Source organism: Coregonus clupeaformis, chromosome 15 (assembly GCF_020615455.1).
Source record: "Coregonus clupeaformis isolate EN_2021a chromosome 15, ASM2061545v1, whole genome shotgun sequence".
Taxonomy (NCBI): domain Eukaryota; kingdom Metazoa; phylum Chordata; class Actinopteri; order Salmoniformes; family Salmonidae; genus Coregonus; species Coregonus clupeaformis.
In genome coordinates, this window is record NC_059206.1 from 35,929,154 (window position 1) to 35,954,827 (window position 25,674).

At 43.7% G+C, this 25,674-nt stretch overlaps 1 protein-coding gene across 4 annotated transcripts in view; it reads right to left on the bottom strand.

Moving 5' to 3' along the window:
* Positions 1-25,674, bottom strand: part of LOC121582493 (regulator of G-protein signaling 3) — a 211,445-nt gene that overhangs the window by 175,949 nt on the left and 9,822 nt on the right. For all 4 annotated transcript variants that reach the window (XM_041898312.2, XM_041898313.2, XM_045225117.1 and 1 more), the window contains one exon: positions 2,778-2,889. In XM_041898312.2, coding sequence (XP_041754246.1) covers positions 2,778-2,889 — 112 coding nt within the window. The remainder of the gene's footprint in view (positions 1-2,777; positions 2,890-25,674) is intronic.

The following is a 25,674-nucleotide window of genomic DNA, read 5'->3' on the forward strand; positions in this document are numbered from 1 at the left end:
CTGCTTGGAGTAACCCTGGATTGTAAACTGTCATGGTCAAAACATATTGATAAAACAGTAGCTAGGATGGGGAGAAGTATGTCCACAATAAAGCGTTGCTCTGCCTTCACTATCAACAAGGCAGGTCCTACCTAGGCCCGTTTTATCGCACCTGGACTACTGTTCAATCGTCGTCAGGTGCCACAAAGAGGGACTTAGGAAAATTGCAATTGGCTCAGAACAGGGCAGCACGGCTGGCCCTTCGATATACACAGAGAGCTAACATTAATAAAATGCATGTCAATCTCTCCTGGCTCAAAGTGGAGGAGAGACTGACTTCATCACTACTTGTATTTGTGAGCGGTATTGACATGTTGAATGCACCGAGCTGTCTGTTTGAACTACTTGCACACCCATGCATACCCCACAAGACATGCCACCAGAGGTCTCTTCACAGTCCCCAAGTCCAGAACAGACTATGGGAGGCGCACAGTACTACATAGAGACATGACTACATGGAACTCTATTCCACATCAAGTAACTCATGCAAGCATTAAATTAGATTTAAAAAACAGATAAAAATACACCTTATGGAACAGCAGGGACAGTGAAGCAACACAAACATAGGCACAGACACATGCATACAAACGCACTATACACATGGATTTTGCGTTGTAGATATATGGTAGTAGAGTAGGGGCCTGAAGGCACACACTTAATATGTTGTGAAATCTGTTGTGAATGTATTGTAATGTTTAAAAAAAAATTATAACTGCCTTAATTTTGCTGGACCCCAGGAAGAGAAGCTGCTGCCTTGGCAGCAGCTAATGGGATCCAGAATAAATACAAATACAAAATACCACATTTTGAAATATTTGAAGTTTAGAATTTTGACATTTTTTAATTGAAAAAAGTAATAATTTAATACAAAATGAACACTCGGGTTATAGTGATATTATGTCTGATCTCGCAAACAATAAAAAGTATGTACATTTTTTATATGCAAATACACCCAGTGTATTTATGCATATGTTGCACATACTTTTTCTTCATTTTAACACAAAATATAAAAAAATACCTGACACATTAAGAAAATGTACAGTACCAGTCAAAGGTTTGGACACACCTACTCATTCAATAATTTTTCTTTATTTTTACTATTTTCTACATTGTATGAAATAACACATATGGAATCATGTAGTAACCAAAAAAGTGTTAAACAAATCAAAATATATTTTACATTTGTGATTCTTCAAATAGCCACCTTTTGCCTTGATGAAAGCCTTGCACACTCTTGGCATTCTCTCAACCAGCTTCACCTGGAATGCTTTTCCAACAGTCTTGAAGGAGTTCCCACATATGCTGAGCACTTGTTGGCTGCTTTTCCTTCACTCTGCGGTCCAACTCATCCCAAACCATCTCAATTTGGTTGAGGTCGGGTGATTGTGGAGACCAGGTCATCTGATGCAGCACTCAATCACTCTCCTTGGACTCATCAGACCAAAGGACAGATTTCCACCGGTCTAATGTCCATTGCTCGTGTTTCTTAGACCAAGCAAGTCTCTTCTTCTTATTGGTGTCCTTTAGTAGTGGTTACTTTGCAGCAATTTAACCATGAAGGCCTGATTCACGCAGGCTCCTCTGAATAGTTGATATTGAGATGTGTCTGTTACTTGAACTCTGTGAAGCATTTATTTGGGCTGCAATTTCTGAGGCTGGTAACTCTAATGAACTTATCCTCTGCAGCAGAGGTAACTCTGGGTCTTCCATTCCTGTGGCGGTCCTCATGAGAGCCAGTTTCATCATAGCGCTTGATGGTTTTTGTGACTGCACTTTAAGAAACTTGAAATTTTCCGGATTGACTGACCTTCATGTCTTAAAGTAATGATGGACTGTCATTTCTCTTTGCTTATTTTAGCTGTTCTTGCCATAACATGGACTTGGTCTTTTACCAAATAGGGCTATGTTCTGTATCCCACCCCTACATTGTCACAACACAACTGATTGGCTGAAACGCATTAAGAAGGAAAGAAATTCCACACATTAACTTTTAACAAGGCACACCTGTTAATTGAAATGCATTCCAGGGGACTACCTCATGAAGCTGGTTGAGAAAATGCCAAGAGTGTGAAAAGCTGTCATCAAGGCAAAGGGTGGCTACTTTGAAAAATCTAAAATCTAAAATATATTTTGATTTGTTTAACACTTTTTTGGTTACTACATGATTCCATATGTGTTATTTCATAGTTTTGATGTTTTCACTATTATTCTACAATGTAGACAATAGTCTAAAATAAAGAAAAAACCTGGAATGAGTAGGTGTGTCCAAACCTTTGACTGGTACTGTATATTTGAGTACATTCTAAGAAAATATAAAAGTTACATTTGACAATAAATATAATATTTGAATGTCAATGACCATTGCTAGTGTAAATTATGATGTCTCCGATGTAGGGAATCCATATTAGGAAATTGTCAGTTCTCAGACAAAAAATTATCTCTATCTTACAGGGAGATTTCGTTGTAATGCCCTGTTGCTGGCCTACACATAGTAGATGCTAACGGTCAGGTTTAGAGGTAGGTCCAGGTCAAGGGTCAGGATCTGAACTAGTACCTCCTTCTCGTCTCAACTGTTTTTAGGAAATCCATCCTGTAGTCTCAGCATTGTCTGAGATTGAGGGTGTGAGGGTAACTGTCAAGTCTATGAACGGGTCAGGTCAACAAGGTCAAGGTTAGGGTCATATCCAATAGCATCAGGGCCAGCACTAAGGTTTTTGTGTAAGGGTTTAAACACTGACCGTCCTGTAGCCGTAGTTGTCTGAGATATAGAGGATTCTGTAGGACGTTACATCTCCCTGGTTCATCCTCTCTGGTCACCAACATCAGGTCTGTATAGATGAACACGGTCACCTACAGAGAGAGAGTGAGAGAGAGAGAGAGAGAGAGAGAGAGAGAGAGAGAGAGAGAGAGAGAGACAGAGAAAGAGACAGAGACAGAGACAGAGACAGAGACAGAGACAGAGACAGAGACAGAGACAGAGACAGAGGGGAGACTGAGTTAAACTTTGCTCAGAATCTCATATTGCTAAATCTCGACATTGCATATATTTCAAAAAAGTTCACATAGACGCACAACACACTAGATTCTCTTTTGCCAAACACATATTCACACACACACACACACACACACACACACACACACACACACACACACACACACAAACACAAAAACACACACACACACAGACACACACTCACAGGCACAAACATGCTTGCTCATCCAATCAAATTATATTGTTTGCATACGTATATTTAGCAGGTGTTATTGCAGGTGTTGTTAATGCTTGTGGCGAATAAGGTGTTTAGCTCGTCCGGGAGCAAGACGTCGGTGTCTGCAACGTGGCTGGTTTTCCCTTTATAATCCATGATTTCTCTGTACTGACATTTTCTTATGTGATTGCCTTACGGAGGGCATAACTGGACATTGCCGTGGTTAAATGCGGTGGTTCACAAATGCTGCCATCTTTTTGTGGGAACAACATCCCCTATACACTTCCTGATAAACTCACTCACTGTGTCAGTGTACAGTTGTGGTCAAAGGTTTTGAGAATGACACAAATATTAATTTTCACAAAGTCTGCTGCCTCAGTTTTTATGATGGCAATTTGCATATACTCCAGAATGTTATGAAGAGTGATTAGATGAATTGCAATTAATTGCAAAGTCCCTCTTTGCCATGAAAATGAACTTATTCCCATAAAAACATTTCCAATGCATTTCAGCCCTGCCACAAAAGGACCAGCTGCCATCATGTCAGTGATTCTCTCGTTATCACAGGTGAGAGTGTTGACGAGGACAAGGCTGGAGATCACTCTGTCATGCTGATTGAGTTAGAATAACAGACTGGAAGCTTTAAAAGGAGGGTGGTGTTTGAAATCATTGTTCTTCCTCTGTTAACCATGGTTACCTGCAAGGAAACACGTGCTGTCATCATTGCTTTGCACAAAAAGGGCTTCACAGGCAAGGATATTGCTGCTAGTAAGATTGCACCTAAATCAACCATTTATCGGATCATCAAGAAGGGCGAAAAAAAAGGAAGATGGCGTATTGAATAGAAAGCGGTACAAACCACCTCAAGATAAAAACATAATATTCAAAATCAGTAAGTTAGACTAAATATTAGCATTTCATATATTTGCAGTTAATAAAATTCAATCTGGATAATAACACAAAACAAATCATAAGGCTAGAGAAATATATCGACAAATATTACAACAACACGCAACACCCAAACATGGGGCAAGATAAGCGAGGAGAACCGATCCCCAAGAGGAAACGCGACTCGTCGACTGATACAGATGATATATGCTTTTCACCACTGGGTCTGGTAAGTGTGGAAAGCGACCTGTTGAAGTCGATAAATGACAAATTGGGCATACTATAATTGGTCAGTAAGGACGTAAAAGAGGTGAAAGCGAGTCTTCAAATGAGTGATGAAAATGCATTGGTAATGGAGAAAGAAACCAAAAAATTAAAAGTGACAGTCTCTAAGATGGAAACGGACGTTAGGGAACTTAAAAAGGAGAACAACCTTCTGAGAGAAGCCTTACTATACATCCAAACTAGATCGATGAGAGAAAATCTAGTACTTACGGGTATTCAGGAAAAGGAGGGAGAAATAACAGAGAATATTATGAAGGACTTCCTGCATACAACGCTTCAAATCCCACTCGAGGCTGTCGATAAAATCCAACTCGAACGTGTACACCGTTTCGGAAAAAGAGGACAGAAATATGAGCGCCAAATCGTTGCCAAATTTGCATTTTTTAAGGATAAAGCAATGGTGAAAAGCATAGGGAAAAGACTTGCTGGCACGAAAAGCATGAATGATCAGTTCCCGAGGGAGATTGCAGAAAGGCGCAAAGTTCTGTATCCAATCTTCAAGGAAAACAGATTAAAAGGGAAACGTGTTGCACTCGTGGTGGATAAACTGTATATCGACAACCAAATGTTCAGAGACACAAAGACTACTCAATGGCTATTCTAAAAGTTGTAATAGAGGAGTCTAATAATGGAGCACCCAATACTAGCAATGATAGGGATTGTAATATTAAAGAACATTTATAGTAAGTATAGTATTTTATAAAACGATAAAACGATATAACAAGAAAATATAACAAGCAGAATAATACATCTTTAAATACAACTAATTAGAACATGGCTTTTTTGGCAGGCGGTTGTTGTTTTGGCGGATGGTTGTTTTGATTGGTCCTGTGTTCTCTCTGGCGTCCTTTCCCCCTTGCGGCAAGTGTGGATGCGGGTGCGTTTGCACGCTTGGCCCATTTCTTCCGCAGTCAACCATGTGGTGTGCATTTTTGTGTTTGGAAAGGTGCGGCGTTAAGTGAGTGAGAGGGGAAATGGTTGCATATCTATGAGCAGGGGTAGTGAGAGAGAGCTTTCAATTTTGTGTAGATGAGGGATATAACATTTTTAAATATAGTATACATCAAATCAAATTTTGTGATGGAAAGATCCCTAACTCTATATCCTGGACACCCACCTGAGCGACCCATACACCAAAGAGAAGTTCCCATCTCTTTTATGGACCTGCTGTGAGTATGCAGCCTAAACAGAGAAATAAATGCGGTCAGATACCTACTTGAGCAGCACCGCCTCCTCAAGATTCTGAGCCTGCCTGGCAGGGTTGGTCCTACAAAGCCAGAGCCCCCTGATGGGAGAGCATTATATACAAGGAAAAGGTATGGGATGGACCACAGGAATTATTTGCTAGGATAATAATTGCTTGTCAATAAATTAAATATAATTCAATGGCAATCCGGGTTATATGTTAAAATCCTAAGCATGAACTGCCGACATTATTACGCATATTAATTGATAATGATGGAAAATAGGATATGCATTATTAATTTTTAAATAGTTATATATATATAGAGAGAGAGAGGTGACAGCATTGGAAATGCTTTTGGCGGTTAATCTGCTTCTGTTTTGTGGGTGGCACTGTGTGCTGTTTTCGATGGATGGGTCCTGGCCTCTCGGGGCCTTAGGGATCCGGAGGGATGTGGGTGGGATGCCGATCACTGGGATGACGGCTCAACTTGGGATGGGGAGGGACTTTAGCGGGGGAATTAGTGGAGAACAATTGAAGGGTTACTCACTAGCAAGGCAAATATCACGGTACAGCTATATGGACACTCAATCATTACGGTATTTTTTATTGGTATATTTACAAACATATATAATCATAAATAGACTTGAAACTTGTATCTCATTATGGTGTATGGGGAAATAAGTATAGCCAGTTATAATTGTAATGGCTTAGCTGATAATAACAAAAGAAGAACAATATTTACATGGCTCAAAGAGAAGGAATATAATATCTATTGTATACAGAAAACTCATTCAACAATTCGAGATGAAGTTGCGTGGAAAAAGGAATGGGGGGGGCAAATATATCTTCTCCCATGGGCAAAGAAATTCAAAAGGGGTGATGATATTAATTAATAGTAATTTCGATCCGAATGTGCAAATTGTCAAAATAGATACGCAAGGTAGATGGATTATTTTAAATATGTTATTGGACCATAAACAGATATGGCTCATTAACCTCTACAGACCAAATAATGATGGTCCACACTTTGACAATATATATAATAAATGATCAACCCTGCAAGCAAGTCAAGACAATATTATTATGGTGGGGGATTATAATACTGTTTCAAACAGCTCAATGGACTGTAAAGGAAATCACGCCACAAACAATCACCCACATGCTCTTAAGGAAATTGTGAATGTAATGGATACATTAGAACTAGTAGATATATGGAGGCTTAAATATCCTGATCTAGTGAGATATACATGGCGGAGACTCAATCAAGCTAGTCGTCTTGACTTCTTTCTTATCTCATTCTTGTTGGCACCAAAAGTTTAAAAAGTGTTGATAGGGGACAGAATGCGGTCGGACCATCATATAATTGGCATTTACATTACTCTTACTGAATTTCCACGTGGGCGAGAATATTGGAAATTTAATCAAAGCCTATTGGATGATAATTTATTTATAATTAGAAGTAAATGAATTTATAACTGACTTTTTCCGACATAACATAGGTACAGCAAATCCCCTTATTGTATGGGACACCTTTAAATGTGCCTTTAGAGGCCATGCAATTCAGCACTCATCTCGAAAACAAAAGCAATTTAGGTCAAAAGAGTTTATACTAACAAAGGAAATAGAAAGTCTAACAGAACAGATAGATGGCAATAAAAACTGTAACATATAGGCTCAGAATAAATTAGAGGAAAAACAAAAATAAATGGAGAAACTTATTCAAGAAAGATCAAGTGTAATATATTATAAAAATAAAGCAAACTGGATGGAATATGGGGGAAAATGCACCAAAGTATTTTTTAATCTTCAACATAGGAATGCTACCAAAAAGAATGTAATGAAACTGGTTACAATTGATGGAGTCACCCATGATTCACCAAATTATATTTTGAAGGAGGAAACAAAGTACTTTAAGCACATGTTTTCTTTTCAGTCACCTCCATCTCCTCTAACTGAAGCTAATTGTAGAGAATTTTTTTTTTATTGATAATGTAAAATTAACAGCCATACATAAAGACTCATGTGAAGGTGAAATTACAGAGGAGGAACTTCTGGATACAATTAAAGACTTTAAGTCCGGGAAAACTCCAGGGTTGGATGGCATACCAGTCGAGGTATACCAAACCTTTTTTGATATACTAAGAGGACCGTTATTAGCATGTTTTAACCACTCCTATGTAAATGGTAGATTATCTGACACTCAAGAAGAAGGTCTGATCTCATTATTACTGAAATAGGATACAAGTGGAAAATATAAAGATCCAGTCCATTAAAAAAATTGGAGGCCCCTTACACTTCAGTGTTGTGATGCAAAAATTCTAGCAAAATGTATAGCGCATAGAATTAAAAAGGTATTTTCGGATATTATTCATTCTAATCAGACAGGTTTTTTACATGGAAGATACATTGGAGATAATATAAGGCAAGTATTGGAAACAATAGAACACTATGGAAAATATGGGAAACCAGGCCTGCTATTCATAGCAGACTTCGAAAAGGCATTTGATAAAGTTCGACTGGGGTTTATATATAAATGCCTGGAGCATTTCAATTTTGGAGAATCTCTTATAAAATGGGTCAAAATCATATATAGGAACCCTAGGTGTAAAATAGTAAATAATGGCTATTTCTCTGAAAGTTTTAAACTGTCAAGAGGACTGAAACAAGGTTGTCCACTATCGGCATATCTATTTATTGTGGCCATCGAGATGTTAGCTATTAAAATCAGATCCAATATTAATATCAGAGGATTAGAAATTCAGGGCTTAAAAACAAAGGTGTCATTGTATGCTGATGATTCATGTTTTCTTTTAAATCCACAACTAGAATCCCTCCACAGCCTCATAGAGGCTCTAGATACATTTTCTAACCTCTCTGGATTACAACCAAATTATGACAAATGTACTATATTACGTATTGGATCACTAAAAAATACAATTTTTACATTACCATGTAGTTTACCAATAAAATGGTCTGATGGTGATGTGGATATACTCGGTATACATATCCCAAAGGAAATAAATGATCTCACTTCAATAAATTTTAATAGAAAGTTAGCAAAAATAGATAAGATCTTGCCACCATGGAAAGGTAAATACCTGTCAATTTGTGGAAAAATCACCCTGATTAACTCTTTAGTATTATCCCAGTTTACCTATTTGCTTATGGTCTTGCCTACGCCTAGCGAACAGTTTTTTAAATTATATGAGAAAAAAATATTCAATTTTATTTGGAACGGCAAGCCAGACAAAATTAAAAGGGCCTATTTATATAATGAATATGAATTCGGAGGACAGAAATTATTAAATATTAAAGCATTAGACCAATCACTAAAAGCTTCAGTCATACAAAAGTTATACTTAAATCCGAACTGGTTCTCAAGCAAATGAGTAAGATTGTCTCACCCAATGTTCAAGAATGGCCTTTTTCCATTTATTCAGATTACAACCGCTCATTTTCAGTTATTTGAAAAGGAAATCATCTCCCAAATATCACTATTTCTAAAAAAAAGCCATAGAAAGTTGGTTGCAATTTCAATTTAATCCCCCAGAAACGACAGAACAAATAATGCAACAAACATTGTGGTTAAATTCAAATATACTAATTGACAAAAACTTTTCTTTTGACAAAATGTTTAAAAAATTTATAATCTTCGTAAATGATATCATCGGTAGGACTGGTGGAGTTATGTCGCACATGCAGCTAACAAAAACATATGGAAATGTCTGATCTACCCAAAATTATAACCAAATAATTGCAGCCTTACCGCAAAAATGGAAGAGGAAAGTGGAAGGGGGAGAAAGTAAGGAACTTGTCTGTCGGCCTTGCATTAAAGAACATAATTGGTTAAGGAAAACTGTGATAAATAAAAAAGTATATCAGTTTCATTTAAGGATCAAAGGATTGACAGCCGTCCCATATAGATTGCAAAATAGTTGGGAAGAGATTTTTGACGTACCGATCCCATGGCATAGTGTTTATGAACTGACACGCAAAACGACACCGGATTCAAAAATTAGAATCTTTCAATTTAAATCATTATATAAAATTCTTGCTACCAATATAATATTATTTATATGGGGGATACAATCTTCCCAGCTCTGCAGATTTTGCTGTGAAGAGACAGAATCATTAGATCATTTGTTTTGGTTCTGTCCATTTGTAGCTTGTTTTTGGACACAGGTCCAGGAATGGCTAAATGATTGCAATATTTACCTGGAGCTAACCTTGCAGATAGCATTACTGGGTGATCTGAAAAGTCATAGTCAATCGATCAATAATATAATAATACTTTTAGCAAAAATGTTTATTTTTAATTCACAATCTGTAGAAACAATGAGAATAGAAAGGTTCAGAACTTTTGTAAAACATCACAGTACAGTTGAAATATATATGGCAAATAGAAATCCTTTATGGATGGTGTTAAGAGATAGATGGGAGGTGTTGAATGGAGTTGAAGGATGGGACTAATAACAAATAACAACAAATAATAACAAGATAACTAATAATGTAAGCATACTGTGTCCATAATAAGTCTATAGGTTGTATGTTGGGAGCTTTTGGGAAAGAGCACAGTTAGAAAGATGTGGCATATAGAAGCAAACCGGATGGACATCATGAAAATGATCGGAGAGTAGAAGAAGTTCAGGAGCAAAAACAAATAAAATAGAATTATTGTAAAATTGACTGTGTCCATAAAATGTAGATAGTAAGTATAAGCTGGAAGTAGGGGCCTACGCATTGTTGTTCATGAATTTACCCCAAGTAGGGAAAGGATGGCGGAGTTGAAAAGTAATAAAGGGGAGTATATACACTGCTCAAAAAAATAAAGGGAACAATCTGAATGAATTAAATAATCTTATTACATTTTTTTTTACATAGTTGAATGTGCTGACAACAAAATCACACACAAATTATCAATGGAAATCAAATGTATCAACCCATGGAGGTCTGGATTTGGAGTCACCCTCAAAATTAAAGTGGAAAACCACACTACAGGCTGATCCAAATTTGATGTAATGTCCTTAAAACAAGTCAAAATGAGGCTCAGTAGTGTGTGTGGCCTCCACGTGCCTGTGTGACCTCCCTACAACGCCTGGGCATGCTCCTGATGAGGTGGCGGATGATCTCCTGAGGGATCTCCTCCCAGACCTGGACTAAAGCATCCGCCAACTCCTGGACAGTCTGTGGTGCAACGTGACGTTGGTGGATGGAGCGAGACATGATGTCCCAGATGTGCTCAATTGGATTCAGGTCTGGGGAACGGGCGGGCCAGTCCATAGCATCAATCCCTTCCTCTTGCAGGAACTGCTGACACACTCCAGCCACATGAGGTCTAGCATTGTCTTGCATTAGGAGGAACCCAGGGCCAACCGCACCAGCATATGGTCTCACAAGGGGTCTGAGGATCTCATCTCGGTACCTAATGGCAGTCAGGTACCTCTGGCGAGCACATGGAGGGCTGTGCGGCCCCCAAAGAAATGCCACCCCACACCATGACTGACCCACCGCCAAATCATGCTGAAGGATGTTGCAGGCAGCAGAACGTTCTCCACGGCGTCTCCAGACTCTATCACGTCTGTCACATGTGCTCAGTGTAAACCTGCTTTCATCTGTGAAGAGCACAGGGCGCCAGTGGCGAATTTGCCAATCTTGGTGTTCTCTGGCAAATGCCAAACGTCCTGCACGGTGTTGGGCTGTAAGCACAACCCCCACCTGTGGACGTCGGGCCCTCATACCACCCTCATGGAGTCTGTTTCTGACCGTTTGAGCAGACACATGCACATTTGTGGCCTGCTGGAGGTCATTTTGCAGGGCTCTGGCAGTGCTCCTCCTGCTCCTCCTTGCACAAAGGCGGAGGTAGCGGTCCTGCTGCTGGGTTGTTGCCCTCCTCACGGCCTCCTCCACGTCTCCTGATGTACTGGCCTGTCTCCTGGTAGCGCCTCCATGCTCTGGACACTACGCTGACAGACACAGCAAACCTTCTTGCCACAGCTCGCATTGATGTGCCATCCTGGATGAGCTGCACTACCTGAGCCACTTGTGTGGGTTGTAGACTCCGTCTCATGCTACCACTAGAGTGAAAGCACCGCCAGCATTCAAAAGTGACCAAAACATCAGCCAGGAAGCATAGGAACTGAGAAAAGGTCTGTGGTCACCACCTGCAGAACCACTTCTTTATTGGGGGTGTCTTGCTAATTGCCTATAATTTCCACCTGTTGTCTATTCCATTTGCACAACAGCATGTGAAATGTATTGTCAATCAGTGTTGCTTCCTAAGTGGACAGTTTGATTTCACAGAAGTGTGATTGACTTGGAGTTACATTGTGTTGTTTAAGTGTTCCCTTTATTTTTTTGAGCAGTGTATATACAGTGGGGAGAACAAGTATTTGATACACTGCCGATTTTGCAGGTTTTCCTACTTACAAAGCATGTAGAGGTCTGTAAATTTTATCATAGGTACACTTCAACTGTGAGAGATGGAATCTAAAACAAAAATCCAGAAAATCACATTGTATGATTTTTAAGTAATTCATTTGCATTTTATTGCATGACGTAAGTATTTGATCACCTACCAACCAGTAAGAATTCCGGCTCTCACAGACATGTTAGTTTTGCTTTAAGAAGCCCTCCTGTTCTCCACTCATTACCTGTATTAACTGCACCTGTTTGAACTCGTTACCTGTATAAAAGACACCTGTCCACACACTCAATCAAACAGACTCCAACCTCTCCACAATGGCCAAGACCAGAGAGCTGTGTAAGGACATCAGGGATAAAATTGTGGACCTGCACAAGGCTGGGATGGGCTACAGGACAATAGGCAAGCAGCTTGGTGAGAAGGCAACAACTGTTGTCGCAATTATTAGAAAATGGAAGAAGTTCAAGATGACGGTCAATCACCCTCGGTCTGGGGCTCCATGCAAGATCTCACCTCGTGGGGCATCAATGATCATGAGGAAGGTGAGGGATCAGCCCAGAACTACACGGCAGGACCTGGTCAATGACCTGAAGAGAGCTGGGACCACAGTCTCAAAGAAAACCATTAGTAACACACTACGCCATCATGGATTAAAATCCTGCAGCGCATGCAAGGTCCCCCTGCTCAAGCCAGCGCATGTCCAGGCCCATCTGAAGTTTGCCAATGACCATCTGGATGATCCAGAGGAGGAATGGGAGAAGGTCATGTGGTCTGATGAGACAAAAATAGTGATTTTTGGTCTAAACTCCACTCACCGTGTTTGGAGGAAGAAGAAGGATGAGTACAACCCCAAGAACACCATCCCAACCGTGAAGCATGGAGGTGGAAACATCATTCTTTGGGGATGCTTTTCTGCAAAGGGGACAGGACGACTGCACCGTATTGAGGGGAGGATGGATGGGGCCATGTATCGCGAGATCTTGGCCAACAACCTCCTTCCCTCAGTAAGAGCATTGCAGATGGGTCGTGGCTGGGTCTTCCAGCATGACAACGACCCGAAACACACAGCCAGGGAAACTAAGGAGTGGCTCCGTAAGAAGCATCTTAAGGTCCTGGAGTGGCCTAGCCAGTCTCCAGACCTGAACCCAGTAGAAAATCTTTGGAGGGAGCTGAAAGTCCATATTGCCCAGCGACAGACACGAAACCTGAAGGATCTGGAGAAGGTCTGTATGGAGGAGTGGGCCAAAATCCCTGCTGCAGTGTGTGCAAACCTGGTCAAGACCTACAGGAAACGTATGATCTCTGTAATTGCAAACAAAGGTTTCTGTACCAAATATTAAGTTCTGCTTTTCTGATGTATCAAATACTTATGTCATGCAATAAAATGCAAATTAATTACTTAAAAATCATGCAATTTGATTTTCAGGATTTTTGTATAGATTCCGTCTCTCACAGTTGAAGTGTAGCTATGATAAAAATTACAGACCTCTACATGCTTTGTAAGTAGGAAAACCTGCAAAATCAGCAGTGTATCAAATACTTGTTCTCCCCACTGTATATATATATATATATATATATATATATATATATATATATATATATATATATATATATATATATATATATATATATATATATATACATATATATATATATATATATATAGTGAGGGAAAAATGTATTTGATCCCCTGCTGATTTTGTAGAGTTTGCCCACTGACCAAGAAATGGTCAGTCTATAATTTTAATGGTAGGTTTATTTGAACAGTGAGAGACAGAATAACAACAAAAAAATCCAGAAAAACGTATGTCAAAAATGTTATAAATTGATTTGCATTTTAATGAGGGAAACAAGTATTTGACCCCCTCTCAATCAGAAAGATTTCTGGCTCCCAGGTGTCTTTTATACAGGTAACGAGCTGAGATTAGGAGCACACTCTTAAAGGGAGTGCTCGTAATCTCAGCTTGTTACCTGTATAAAATAAACCTGTCCACAGAAGCAATCAATCAATCAGATTCCAAACTCTCCACCATGGCCAAGACCAAAGAGCTCTCCAAGGATGTCAGGGACAAAATTGTAGACCTACACAAGGCTGGAATGGGCTACAAGACCACCGCCAAGCAGCTTGGTGAGAAGGTGACAACAGTTGGTGCGATTATTCGCAAATGGAAGAAACACAAAATAACTGTCAATCTCCCTCGGCCTGGGGCTCCATGCAAGATCTCACCTCGTGGAGTTGCAATGATCATGAGAACGGTGAGGAATCAGCCCAGAACTACACGGGAGGATCTTGTCAATGATCTCAAGGCAGCTGGGACCATAGTCACCAAGAAAACAATTGGTAACACACTACGCCGTGAAGGACTGAAATCCTGCAGCGCCCGCAAGGTCCCCCTGCTCAAGAAAGCACATATACAGGGCCGTCTGAAGTTTGCCAATGAACATCTGAATGATTCAGAGGAGAACTGGGTGAAAGTGTTGTGGTCAGATGAGACCAAAATCGAGCTCTTTGGCATGAACTCAACTCGCCGTGTTTGGAGGAGGAGGAATGCTGCTTATGACCCCAAGAACACCATCCCCACCGTCAAACATGGAGGTGGAAACATTATGCTTTGAGGGTGTTTTTCTGCTAAGGGGTCAGGACAACTTCACCACATCAAAGGGACGATGGACGGGGCCATGTACCGTCAAATCTTGGGTGAGAACCTCCTTCCCTCAGCCAGGGCATTGAAAATGGGTCGTGGATGGGTATTCCAGCATGACAATGACCCAAAACACACGGCCAAGGCAACAAAGGACTGGCTCAAGAAGAAGCACATTAAGGTCCTGGAGTGGCCTAGCCAGTCTCCAGACCTTAATCCCATAGAAAATCTGTGGAGGGAGCTGAAGGTTCGAGTTGCCAAACGTCAGGCTCAAAACCTTAATGACTTGGAGAAGATCTGCAAAGAGGAGTGGGACAAAATCCCTCCTGAGATGTTTGCAAACCTGGTGGCCAACTACAAGAAACGTCTGACCTCTGTGATTGCCAACAAGGGTTTTGCCACCAAGTACTAAGTAATGTTTTGCAGAGGGGTCAAATACTTATTTCCCTAATTAAAATGCAAATCAATTCATAACATTTTTACGTAAATTTTTGTGGAATTTTTTGTTGTTATTCTGTCTCTCACTGTTCAAATAAACCTACCATTAAAATTATAGACTGATCATTTCTTTGTCAGTGGGCAAACGTACAAAATCAGCAGGGGATCAAATACTTTTTTCCCTCACTGTATATATATATATTAGGGCTGTCAAAAATAGCGCGTTAACGACGTTAATTAGTTGTTTGCTGTTAATTACGTCAATTTTTTTAACGCATTTCACGCATGCGCAGTGTGACAAATTATTCAGGTCAGGAAAGTGGTTGGGAGCTAGAGGCGAGATGGAGCAAGGTGAGCAAAGTGGGCCTATTGACGGATTCAAATATAAAAAGAATGATGATGGTACAGTTAACAAGTACAAGATGATGAAGCTCAGTAGATTTGAAAGGTGATGTTCAAACAAAAAGACCAGTTTCAGTGCAACATGTTATAGTAGTTAGCAACTGGATTTTTGAGCAACTGGATTAAAGAATGGAGGAAAAGGTAAAAGATTGTTCTTTGGTTTGATTTAAACGTTTTATTGAAAATGTTTTTTTCCACAGATGACTCAAATTGTGCAAAAATGTGGTAGGTCACTGTTATGATTTGACTACATTTATTGCTTTCTGTTCAATTGAATACTGTAAATTGTACATCCTGGTTAAGAGGAATGCCAAAGAGGAAGTGATGGAACATTACAAAGACAAATATTATGTTGTGTAGTATGTTTCAGCTTGATTTAAAACACCATTATTTGGCTGTGTTAATAAACAGACATAATATGAAAATTATGTATCTGTGTCCTGTTATTTATCTTTTGGTATGCATTTCAGAAAAAAAATGGTTAGGATTCAGGTGTAATTGCAAATAGTGATTAATCATGATTAATCCACTGAAAATTCTGATTAATTTGATTAAAAATTTTAATCATTTGACAGCCCTAATATATATATATATATATATATATAAACATGGGTGATTGGAAGTGATGCAGACAATTACATTGATGGAGGTTACAATCTATCTGCAATATTAAGCTGATCTACCCCCAAGAAAAAAAAAAAAAAAAAAAAAAGCATTTGACACTTATGGAATGCTTGTAATTACCCTTCAGTATACCATAGTAACATCTGACCAAAATATCTAAAAACAATGAAGCAGCAAACTTTGTGAAGACCAATACTTGTGTCATTCTCAAAACTTCTCATTCTCAAAACTTTTGAGCACGACTGTATAAATTAATGTTATTCTCAGAGGCAACCCGGAACATGTCCCAGTCCGAGTGATTAAAACAATCTTGAAGCATGGATTCTGATTGGTCAGACCAGTGTTGAACTGTCCTTACCATGGGTATTTCTTGTTTGATTTTCTTTCTATAAGAAGGGAGGAGCAGGATGGAGGCGTGATCTGATTTGCCAAAGGGAGGCTGGAGGAGGGCCTTGTAGCCATCCCGGAAAGGAGAGTAGCAATGGTCAAGAGTTTTTGACGCGCGAGTGGCGCTGGCAATGTGTTGATAAAACTTTGGTAGCATTTTCCTAAGATTTGCTTTATTAAAGTCTCCAGCTACAATAAATGTGGCCTCAGGATATGCGATTTCCAGTTTGCACAAAGTCCAGTGTAGTTCCTTGAGAGCCGTCGTGGGGGAATATACACGGCTGTGACGATGACCGAGGAGAATTCTCTCGGGAGGTAATGCTGTCTGCATTTGATTGTGAGGTATTCTAGGTCGGGTGAACAAAAGGACTTGAGTTCCTGTACGTTACCACAATCACACCATGAGTAGTTAATCATGAAACATACACCTCCGTCTTTCTTTTTCACAGAGAGTTCTTTATTCCGGTCTGCGCGATGTACTGAAAACGCAACTGGCTGTATGGACGGGGACAGTATATCCGGCGAGAGCCATGATTCCGTGAAACAGAGTATGTCCCTGATGTCTCTCTGGAAGGATCTTTTCGCCCTGAGCTCATCTACTTTATTGTTCAGGGACTGAACATTAGCGAGTAATATACTCGGAATTGGTGGATGGTATGCACACCTCCTGAGTCGGACTAAAAGTCCACTCCGAATACCTCTTCTCCGCCGTCGGTGTCTTGGAGCAGTCTCTGGGATAAGTGGAAATGGGGGGTACGAACAAAAGGTCCAATTTAGGAATGTCGTATTTTTGGTTAAAATGCTGGTGAATTACCGCCGCTCTAATATCCAAAAGTTATTTCCGTCTGCATGTAATAGTGCAGACGTTCTGAGCTAATAATGTGAGAAATAACACACACAAAAAAACAAATACTGCCAAATTGCTTAGGAGCCAGAAACAGAGCGGCCATGTCTATCAGCACCATATTTTCATCGTCATAACTGCCCTTCTGTGTAAATTTTGACATTTCTCAGAATCATCCAAAATATATTATCAAAATAGATGATAATCTTGATAGTCTTTCAAAATGTTTGATAGATGATAATCTTGATAGTATTTTTAAATGTTTCATAGATTATAATTTTGATAGTCTTTTAAAATGTTTGATAGATGATCATCTTCATAGTGTAACGATCCCGGCTGTCTGAGTCGGGGTCTGGTCGTAATCTCCAGTTTCCCGAGGGTTCGGGAACGCTCCGGGGAGCGCTCTGGTTTCCGCACCTGCTTCCTATTAGCAATCTGCACACCTGGGCCTAATCAGCACCTTTCTTAGGCTCTGGCCCAACATCCAGTTCCTGCCGGATCGTTAGCCATGAACAGTAGGTGTTCTGTGTATCAGTTGAGCGTTCTAGCGTGAGTTTTTGTTATTTTGTACTTTGTTGAGTTTTTGTGCTCTTACCTCCGTTTTTGTTCCACCTGCAGTCACACGTCCGGAACCTTCACCCCACCTCTGCCTGATGGTCGGCGGCTGCCGAGCCATCACTGGACCCAGACTGCACCCCCAACTACTCAACCACGCCGCCCGCTCTGTCCCTGGATTATACTGCACCTTTTGTCGTATCTAATAAACCCTCACCTTCGTTCAACTCTCCTTGTCCTGGTCTGCTTTTGGGTTCTGGCTGAGGGAACTGTGACAGAACGATCCGGCCAATTATGAACCCAGCGGACCTGGACTCTGTTCGCCATGCCATTACCCAGCAGGAGAAGATGTTGGGCCATCATAGCATGGTACTACAGGAGATCGCGTTGTCAGTTCGGAACCTTTCTACCGGCCTGACGGAGGTCCAGAACCAACGCCAGTGTCCGGTGGAGGACTCACTACCGGTTTCACCCATCTCGCCTGCCGCTTCTGAAGTTGTGTCCCTCCGTGAGCCCAAGGTCCCGACGCCGGATAAATATGAGGGGGAGCTGGGAAGATGCCGTTCCTTCCTTATGCAGTGTGGATTAGTGTTCGATCTACAGCCCTACTCTTATGCCACTGACAAGGCTAGGATAGCCTTTTTGATTGAGTTGCTGCGTGGTCGAGCGCTGGAGTGGGCTTCAGCCGTTTGGGAACGACAGGATCCCTGCATGGCTTCATACCAGGGGGTTCACGGCCGAGATGAGGAAGCTCTTCGACCATTCCGTCCGAGGGAGGGACGCAGCTAGGCGTCTGTTTTCTCTTCACCAAGGAACTGCAGCGTGGCCGACTTCGTGATCGAGTTCAAGACGTTGGCTGTGGAGAGTGGGTGGAACGAGGAGTCTTTGCAAGCGGCCTTTTACCAGGGCCTGTCGGAGCAGCTCAAGGATGAGTTGATCTCCTATCCGGAGCCTAGTGACCTGGACAGCTTGGTAGCCTTGTCTATTCGGGTGGATAATCGAGTCCGAGAGCGAAGGAGGGAGAAGCAATGGGGTCCGTCCAATCGATCAGCTTCTCAGTTCCCAGTCGGATCGGGTGGTGGACCAGAACACGTCGATCATTCTCCACCACTAAGGATTAGTAGAGAGGACCTCTCTCCCGATTCTGAACCCATGCAAGTGGGGCGGCACGGGTTAACCACGGAGGAGCGTCAACATAGACGTAAGACCAACTGCTGCCTCTACTGTGGTCGCTCGGGACACTACATCTCCACTTGTTCCCGGCGGTCGTCAAACTGCCCGGCTCGCTAAAGTTGGGAGGACTTTTAGCGAGCCAGTTTCAACCTCTCAGTACCTCTGTCAGACCCCGCTTCCGGCTACCCTTGTGAACAGGAATCAGAGCTTAGCGCTTAACGCTTTTATCGATTCAGGTGCCGATGGAAGCTTTCTTGATGCCGAGTTGGTGGAACAGCTGGGGCTTTCCAAGGAGCAATTGCCGGAAGCCATTGAAGCGACCACTCTGAACGGCAGTAGTCTGGCACGTATCACGATGAGGACTGAACCGGTTAAGATGCGGTTGTCGGGGAATCATTCGGAGATGATTTCATTTTTCATTCTGCCGTCTTCCCATGTTCCTCTGGTCCTTGGATACCCCTGGCTGAAGGAACACAATCCCACGTTCGATTGGGCGACGGGCAAGGTAACGAGTTGGAGCCTTGATTGTCATGCTAACTGTCTCAAGACTGCCTGCCCCCATGCGGTTCCCAGTCAGGTGATTGAGGCTAAACCCCCAGATTTGTCCCTGGTTCCCGAGACATATCACGATTTGGGGGAAGTTTTCAGTAAGCAGAAGGCTCTGTCACTTCCTCCCCACCGACCATATGATTGTGCCATCAACCTGGTTCCTGGAGCTGTCTACCCCAAGGGAAGGTTATACAGTATCTCCCGACCTGAACGTGAGGCGTTGGAGACCTACATCAAGGAGTCCCTAGCTGCTGGTCTCGTTCGTCCCTCGTCATCACCCCTGGGGCAGGATTCTTCTTTGTGGGAAAGAAGGATGGCTCTCTTCGACCGTGTATTGATTATCGGGGGTTGAATGACATCACGGTCAAGAACAAGTATCCCCTGCCCTTGATGAGTTCTGCCTTCGACTCCTTACAGGGTGCTACGGTGTTCACCAAGCTAGACCTACGCAATGCGTATCACCTGGTCCGGATCAGAGAGGGGGACGAGTGGTTGACGGGTTTCAATACACCGATGGGTCGCTCGAGTATCAGGTGATGCCGTTTGGACTGACCAATGCTCCAGCGGTATTCCAGAGTATGGTGAACGACGTCCTGAGAGATATGATCGGTCTCTTCGTGTTTGTTTACCTGGATGACATTCTGATCTTCTCGAAGGAACCTTCCGACCACGTCCAGCATGTCCGGCAGGTTCTGCAGCGATTGTTGGAGAATCGTCTGTTCGTGAAGGCCGAGAAGTGCGAGTTTCACGCCCACACTACATCCTTTCTCGGGTACATCATCTCCAGGGGTGAGATTAGGATGGATCAGGAGAAGGTTAGAGCGGTTCTGGAATGGGTCCAGCCCGGTACGAGATTGCAACTCCAGAGATTTTTGGGGTTTGCGAATTTCTACCGCAGATTCATCCGGGATTACAGCCGTGTGGCCGCTCCATTAACTGCCTTGACTTCCAGTATCAGGACCTTCAAGTGGAATCCGGAGGCGGATCGTGCGTTTCTGGATTTGAAGAGGCGATTCACCAACGCACCGATTCTCTCTCAACCGGACACGGCCCGTCAGTTCGTGCGTTGAAGTGGACGCGTCGGATGTGGGAGTTGGCGCCATCCTGTCGCAGCGATGCTCCACGGACAGTAAACTCCATCCCTGCGCCTACTACTCTCGTCGCCTTTCGCCTGCAGAGAGGAATTACGATGTGGGTAACCGGGAGCTTCTCGCGGTGAAACTTGCCTTGGAGGAGTGGCGCCACTGGTTGGAGGGGGGCGGAGCAACCGTTTATTGTCTGGACTGACCACAAGAATCTTGCTTACGTGCAATCGGCTAAACGTCTCAACTCCCGTCAGGCCAGGTGGGCGTTGTTTTTCGGACGATTCAAGTTTGCCCTGACGTTCCGACCTGGATCTAAGAACGGCAAGGCGGACGCCTTGTCCCGGATGTTCTCCAAGACGGAGGAGAGTGGGTCCAAGACCGAGACTATTCTCCCCCGGAACTGCGTCGTGGGAGCAGTGATGTGGAAGATTGAGGAGGAGGTGCTGGCGGCCCTCGGACTCAGCCCGGTCCCGGTAACGGTCCACCGGGTCGGTTGTTTGTGCCTGAGTCGGTTCGTCCTGCTGTCCTCAAATGGTCCCACGCCAGCAAGATGGCTTGTCACCCCGGCGTGGCTCGGACTATGGCGTTTCTTCGCAGAGCGTTTTTGGTGGCCTGCCATGGCCGAGGATACTCGGGGTTTTGTTGCTGCCTGTCCAGTGTGTGCGCAGAATAAGAGTACCAATCGGCCCAGCTCTGGACTACTTCATCCCCTTCCTATTCCCCGGCGTCCATGGTCGCATCTGGCCCCTGGACTTCGTCACGGGGTTGCCCGCTTCTGAGGGGAACACGGTCGTTCTGACTATCGTGGACAGATTCAGCAAGTTCGCCCACTTTGTGCCTATTGCCAAGCTTCCCTCTGCCTCGGAGACGTCCGAGATCCTGGTTAGGGAGGTTTTCAGGGTCCACGGTTTGCCCAGTGATATCGTTTCCGACCGTGGCCCTCAGTTTACCTCTGCTGTCTGGAAGTCCTTCTGTTTGGCCATTGGAGCTACAGTCAGTCTCACATCTGGTTTTCACCCCCAATCCAATGGTCAGGCGGAGAGAGCCAACCAGAAGATGGAATCCACGCTACGCTGTCTGGTCTCTTCCAACCCCACCTCCTGGGCCTCTCAGTTGCCTTGGGTTGAGTATGCCCACAATACTCTCCCTACATCTGCCACTGGGATGTCTCCCTTTCAGTGCCTGTATGGCTACCAACCTCCCCTGTTCCCTTCTCAGGAGAAGGAGCTCTCAGTGCCTTCTGTTCAGGCCCATATTCGGCGTTGCCACCGGACCTGGCATCGGGCCAGAAAGGCACTCCTTAGAGGTTCGGACCGGTATCAGCTCCAGGCGAATCGTCGCCGGATCCCCGCTCCCACCTATACCATCGGAGATAGGGTTTGGTTGGCCACACGGGATCTTCCGTTACGGACTGAGTCTAGGAAGTTGTTACCGAAGTTTATTGGTCCGTTTGTGGTGGAGAAGGTGATCAATCCAGTGGCAGTGCGACTCAAGCTACCGAGGACGCTCAGAGTCCACCCCACCTTTCATGTCTCCTGCCTCAAGCCTGTCTTCCTCAGTCCTCTGTTGCCTCCTCCGCCTCCTCCTCCTCCTCCTCGGATGATCGGAGGTGGTCCTGCCTACACGGTGCGTCGCATTATGGATTCCAGACGGCGGGGCCGGGGTTTCCAGTATCTCGTGGACTGGGAGGGGTATGGTCCTGAAGAGAGGAGTTGGATTCCGCGACGACAGGTCCTAGATGCGGATCTCATCAGGGACTTTTACCGCCTCCATCCTGGCGCTCCGGGGAGTCCGCCCGGTGGCGTTCGATCGGAGGGGGGTACTGTAACGATCCCGGCTGTCTGAGTCGGGGTCTGGTCGTAATCTCCAGTTTCCCGAGGGTTCGGGAACGCTCCGGGAGCGCTCTGGTTTCCGCACCTGCTTCCTATTAGCAATCTGCACACCTGGGCCTAATCAGCACCTTTCTTAGGCTCTGGCCCAACATCCAGTTCCTGCCGGATCGTTAGCCATGAACAGTAGGTGTTCTGTGTATCAGTTGAGCGTTCTAGCGTGAGTTTTTGTTATTTTGTACTTTGTTGAGTTTTTGTGCTCTTACCTCCGTTTTTGTTCCACCTGCAGTCACACGTCCGGAACCTTCACCCCACCTCTGCCTGATGGTCGGCGGCTGCCGAGCCATCACTGGACCCAGACTGCACCCCCAACTACTCAACCACGCCGCCCGCTCTGTCCCTGGATTATACTGCACCTTTTGTCGTATCTAATAAACCCTCACCTTCGTTCAACTCTCCTTGTCCTGGTCTGCTTTTGGGTTCTGGCTGAGGGAACTGTGACACATAGTCTTTCAAATGTTTGATAGATGATCATCTTCATAGTCTTTCAAATGTTTGATAGATGATCATCTTGATAGTCTTTTACAATGTTTGATAGATGATAATATCAATCGATAATCTGGGTAGTGCAGGAGTTCTCACCCTGCAATGTCAGAGTAGCTGTGTATCTTGTGTCAGGGACAGAGCATCACACACACAGACACACACACATATAAACACACAAACACACAGACACACACACACATACACAGCCCCTCTCGCCTCTACAAAGTACCTTCAGAACAGTGTTAAACTGCAACCTTATATGCAACAGGAAGTGTAGTTCACACAGGAAGACAGAGCACCATGGTCTCTAGAGAAACACTGCTTCAACTTCCAAAGCACCCCTAAAGATGACATTTGCATGTTGTGTGTACGCATGACTTATCCAAACCCTAGCTAGTCTAACTTATTAATGAGTTTTTTTACTATTCTTCTGACCCACTAAAGCAAAAGCCTTGCTAACATAGAGAAATATGAAGGTACAGACACCAGTCCACAACTGCTTGCGGTTGAAGCATTTTAAGCACCTAAATTGACTGACTAACTAAACAAACTGGCAGTCACCCTCCCTAAAGACAAATTATAACTGGTACATGTTTGAAGGGTAGGGGGTTGTGGAGGGTGGGGATAAAGGAGTGGGAGGCTTGCGTGTGAGAGAAGAGAAGGGCACACACACTGCCTTCCCAAACTGCCTTCCTTCCTGACCCTAGGGTGTGTGTGTTTCGGGTTGTGCTGTGTCGGGGGTGTGTGTGGGGGGGGGGGGGGTATTTTTGGCAGAGGTACTTCTCTGTCTCCTGCCTGTCAGTGGATGGGCCAAACAATGAGGCAGGCAGGAGAGAGAACGCCTGATTTTAAGCCTAAACAGACTGGGTTACCCCTCCCCTAGCCCTCTATAACCTACTGTAAAGTGCTAGGTCTCAATGGTGACTGGACTGGCGCTTTGCACTCGAGCTGCTATTAGATGTGTGTGTCAGTTAGTTTTTCAGCATAGCATGTGTATCAGTGAAACTTCACCATACAGGACCGGACCGACACCATACGCTCGCCATAGCCGATGTGAGTAAGACCTTGAAACAGGTCAACATTCACAAGGCCGCAGTGCCAGATGGATTACCAGGACGTGTCCTCCGAGCATGTGCTGACCAATTGGCAAGTGTCTTCACTGACATTTTCAACCTGTCCCTGGCTAAGTCTGTAATACCTACATGTTTCAAGTAGACCACCATAGTCCCTGTGCCCAAGAATACCAAGGAAACCTGCCTAAATGGCTACCGACCCGTAGCACTCACGTCTGTAGCCATGAAGTGCTTTAAAAGGCTGGTCATGGCTCACATCAACACCATCATCCCAGAAACCCTAGACCCACTTCAATTTGCATACCGCCCCAACAGATCTACAGATGATGCAATCTCTATTGCACTCAACACTGCCCTTTCCCATCTGGACAAAAGGAACTCCTATGTGAGAATGCTGTTCATTGACTACAGCTCAGCACTCAACACCATAGTGCCCTCAAAGCTCATCACTAAGCTAAGGACCCTGGGACTAAACACCACCCTCTGCAACTGGATCCTGGACTTCCTGACGGGCCGCCCCCAGGTAAGGGTAGGAAACAACACATCTGCCACGCTGATCCTCAACACGGGGGCCCCTCAGGGGTTTACTCCCTGTTCACCCATGACTGCGTGGCCAAGCACGACTCCAACACCATCATTAAGTTTGACGACGACACAACGGTGGTAGGCCTGATCATCGACAACGATGAGACACCCTATAGGGAAGAGGTCAGAGACCTGGAGGTGTGGTGCCAGGACAACAACCTCTCCCTCAACATGATCAAGACAAAGGAGATGATCGTGGACTACAAGAAAAGGAGGGCCGAGCACGCCCCCATTCTCATCGACGGGGCTGTAGTGCAGCAGGTTGAGAGCTTCAAGTTCCTTAGTGTCCACATCACCAACAAACAATCATGGTCCAAATACACCAAGACAGTCGTGAAGAGGGCACAACAATGCCTATTCCCCCTCAGGAGACTGAAAAGATTTGGCTTGGGTCCTCAGATCCTCAAAAAGTCCAACAGCTGCACCATCGAGAGCATCCTGACTGGTTGCATCACCGCCTGGTATGGCAACTGCTCAGCCTCTGACCGCAAGGCACTACAGAGGGTAGTGCGTACAGCCCAGTACATCACTGGGGCCAAGCTTCCTGCCATCCAGGACCTCTATATCAGGCGGTGTCAGAGGAAGGCCCTAAAAATTGCTAAAGACTCCAGCCACCCTAGTCATAGACTGTTCTCTCTCCTAACACACGGCAAGTCTAGCTGCTGCTACTCGCTGTTTATTATCTATTATCAATGCATAGTCACTTTACCCCTACCTACAGTTGAAGTCGGAAGTTTACATACACCTTAGCCAAATACATTTAAACTCAGTTTTTCACAATTCCTGATATTTAATCCTAGTAAAAATTCCCTGTCTTAGGTTAGTTAGGATCACCACTTTATTTTAAGAATGTGAAATGTCAGAATAATTGTCACGCCCTGGCTCTGGGGACTCTTGTATGTTGAGCCAGTGTG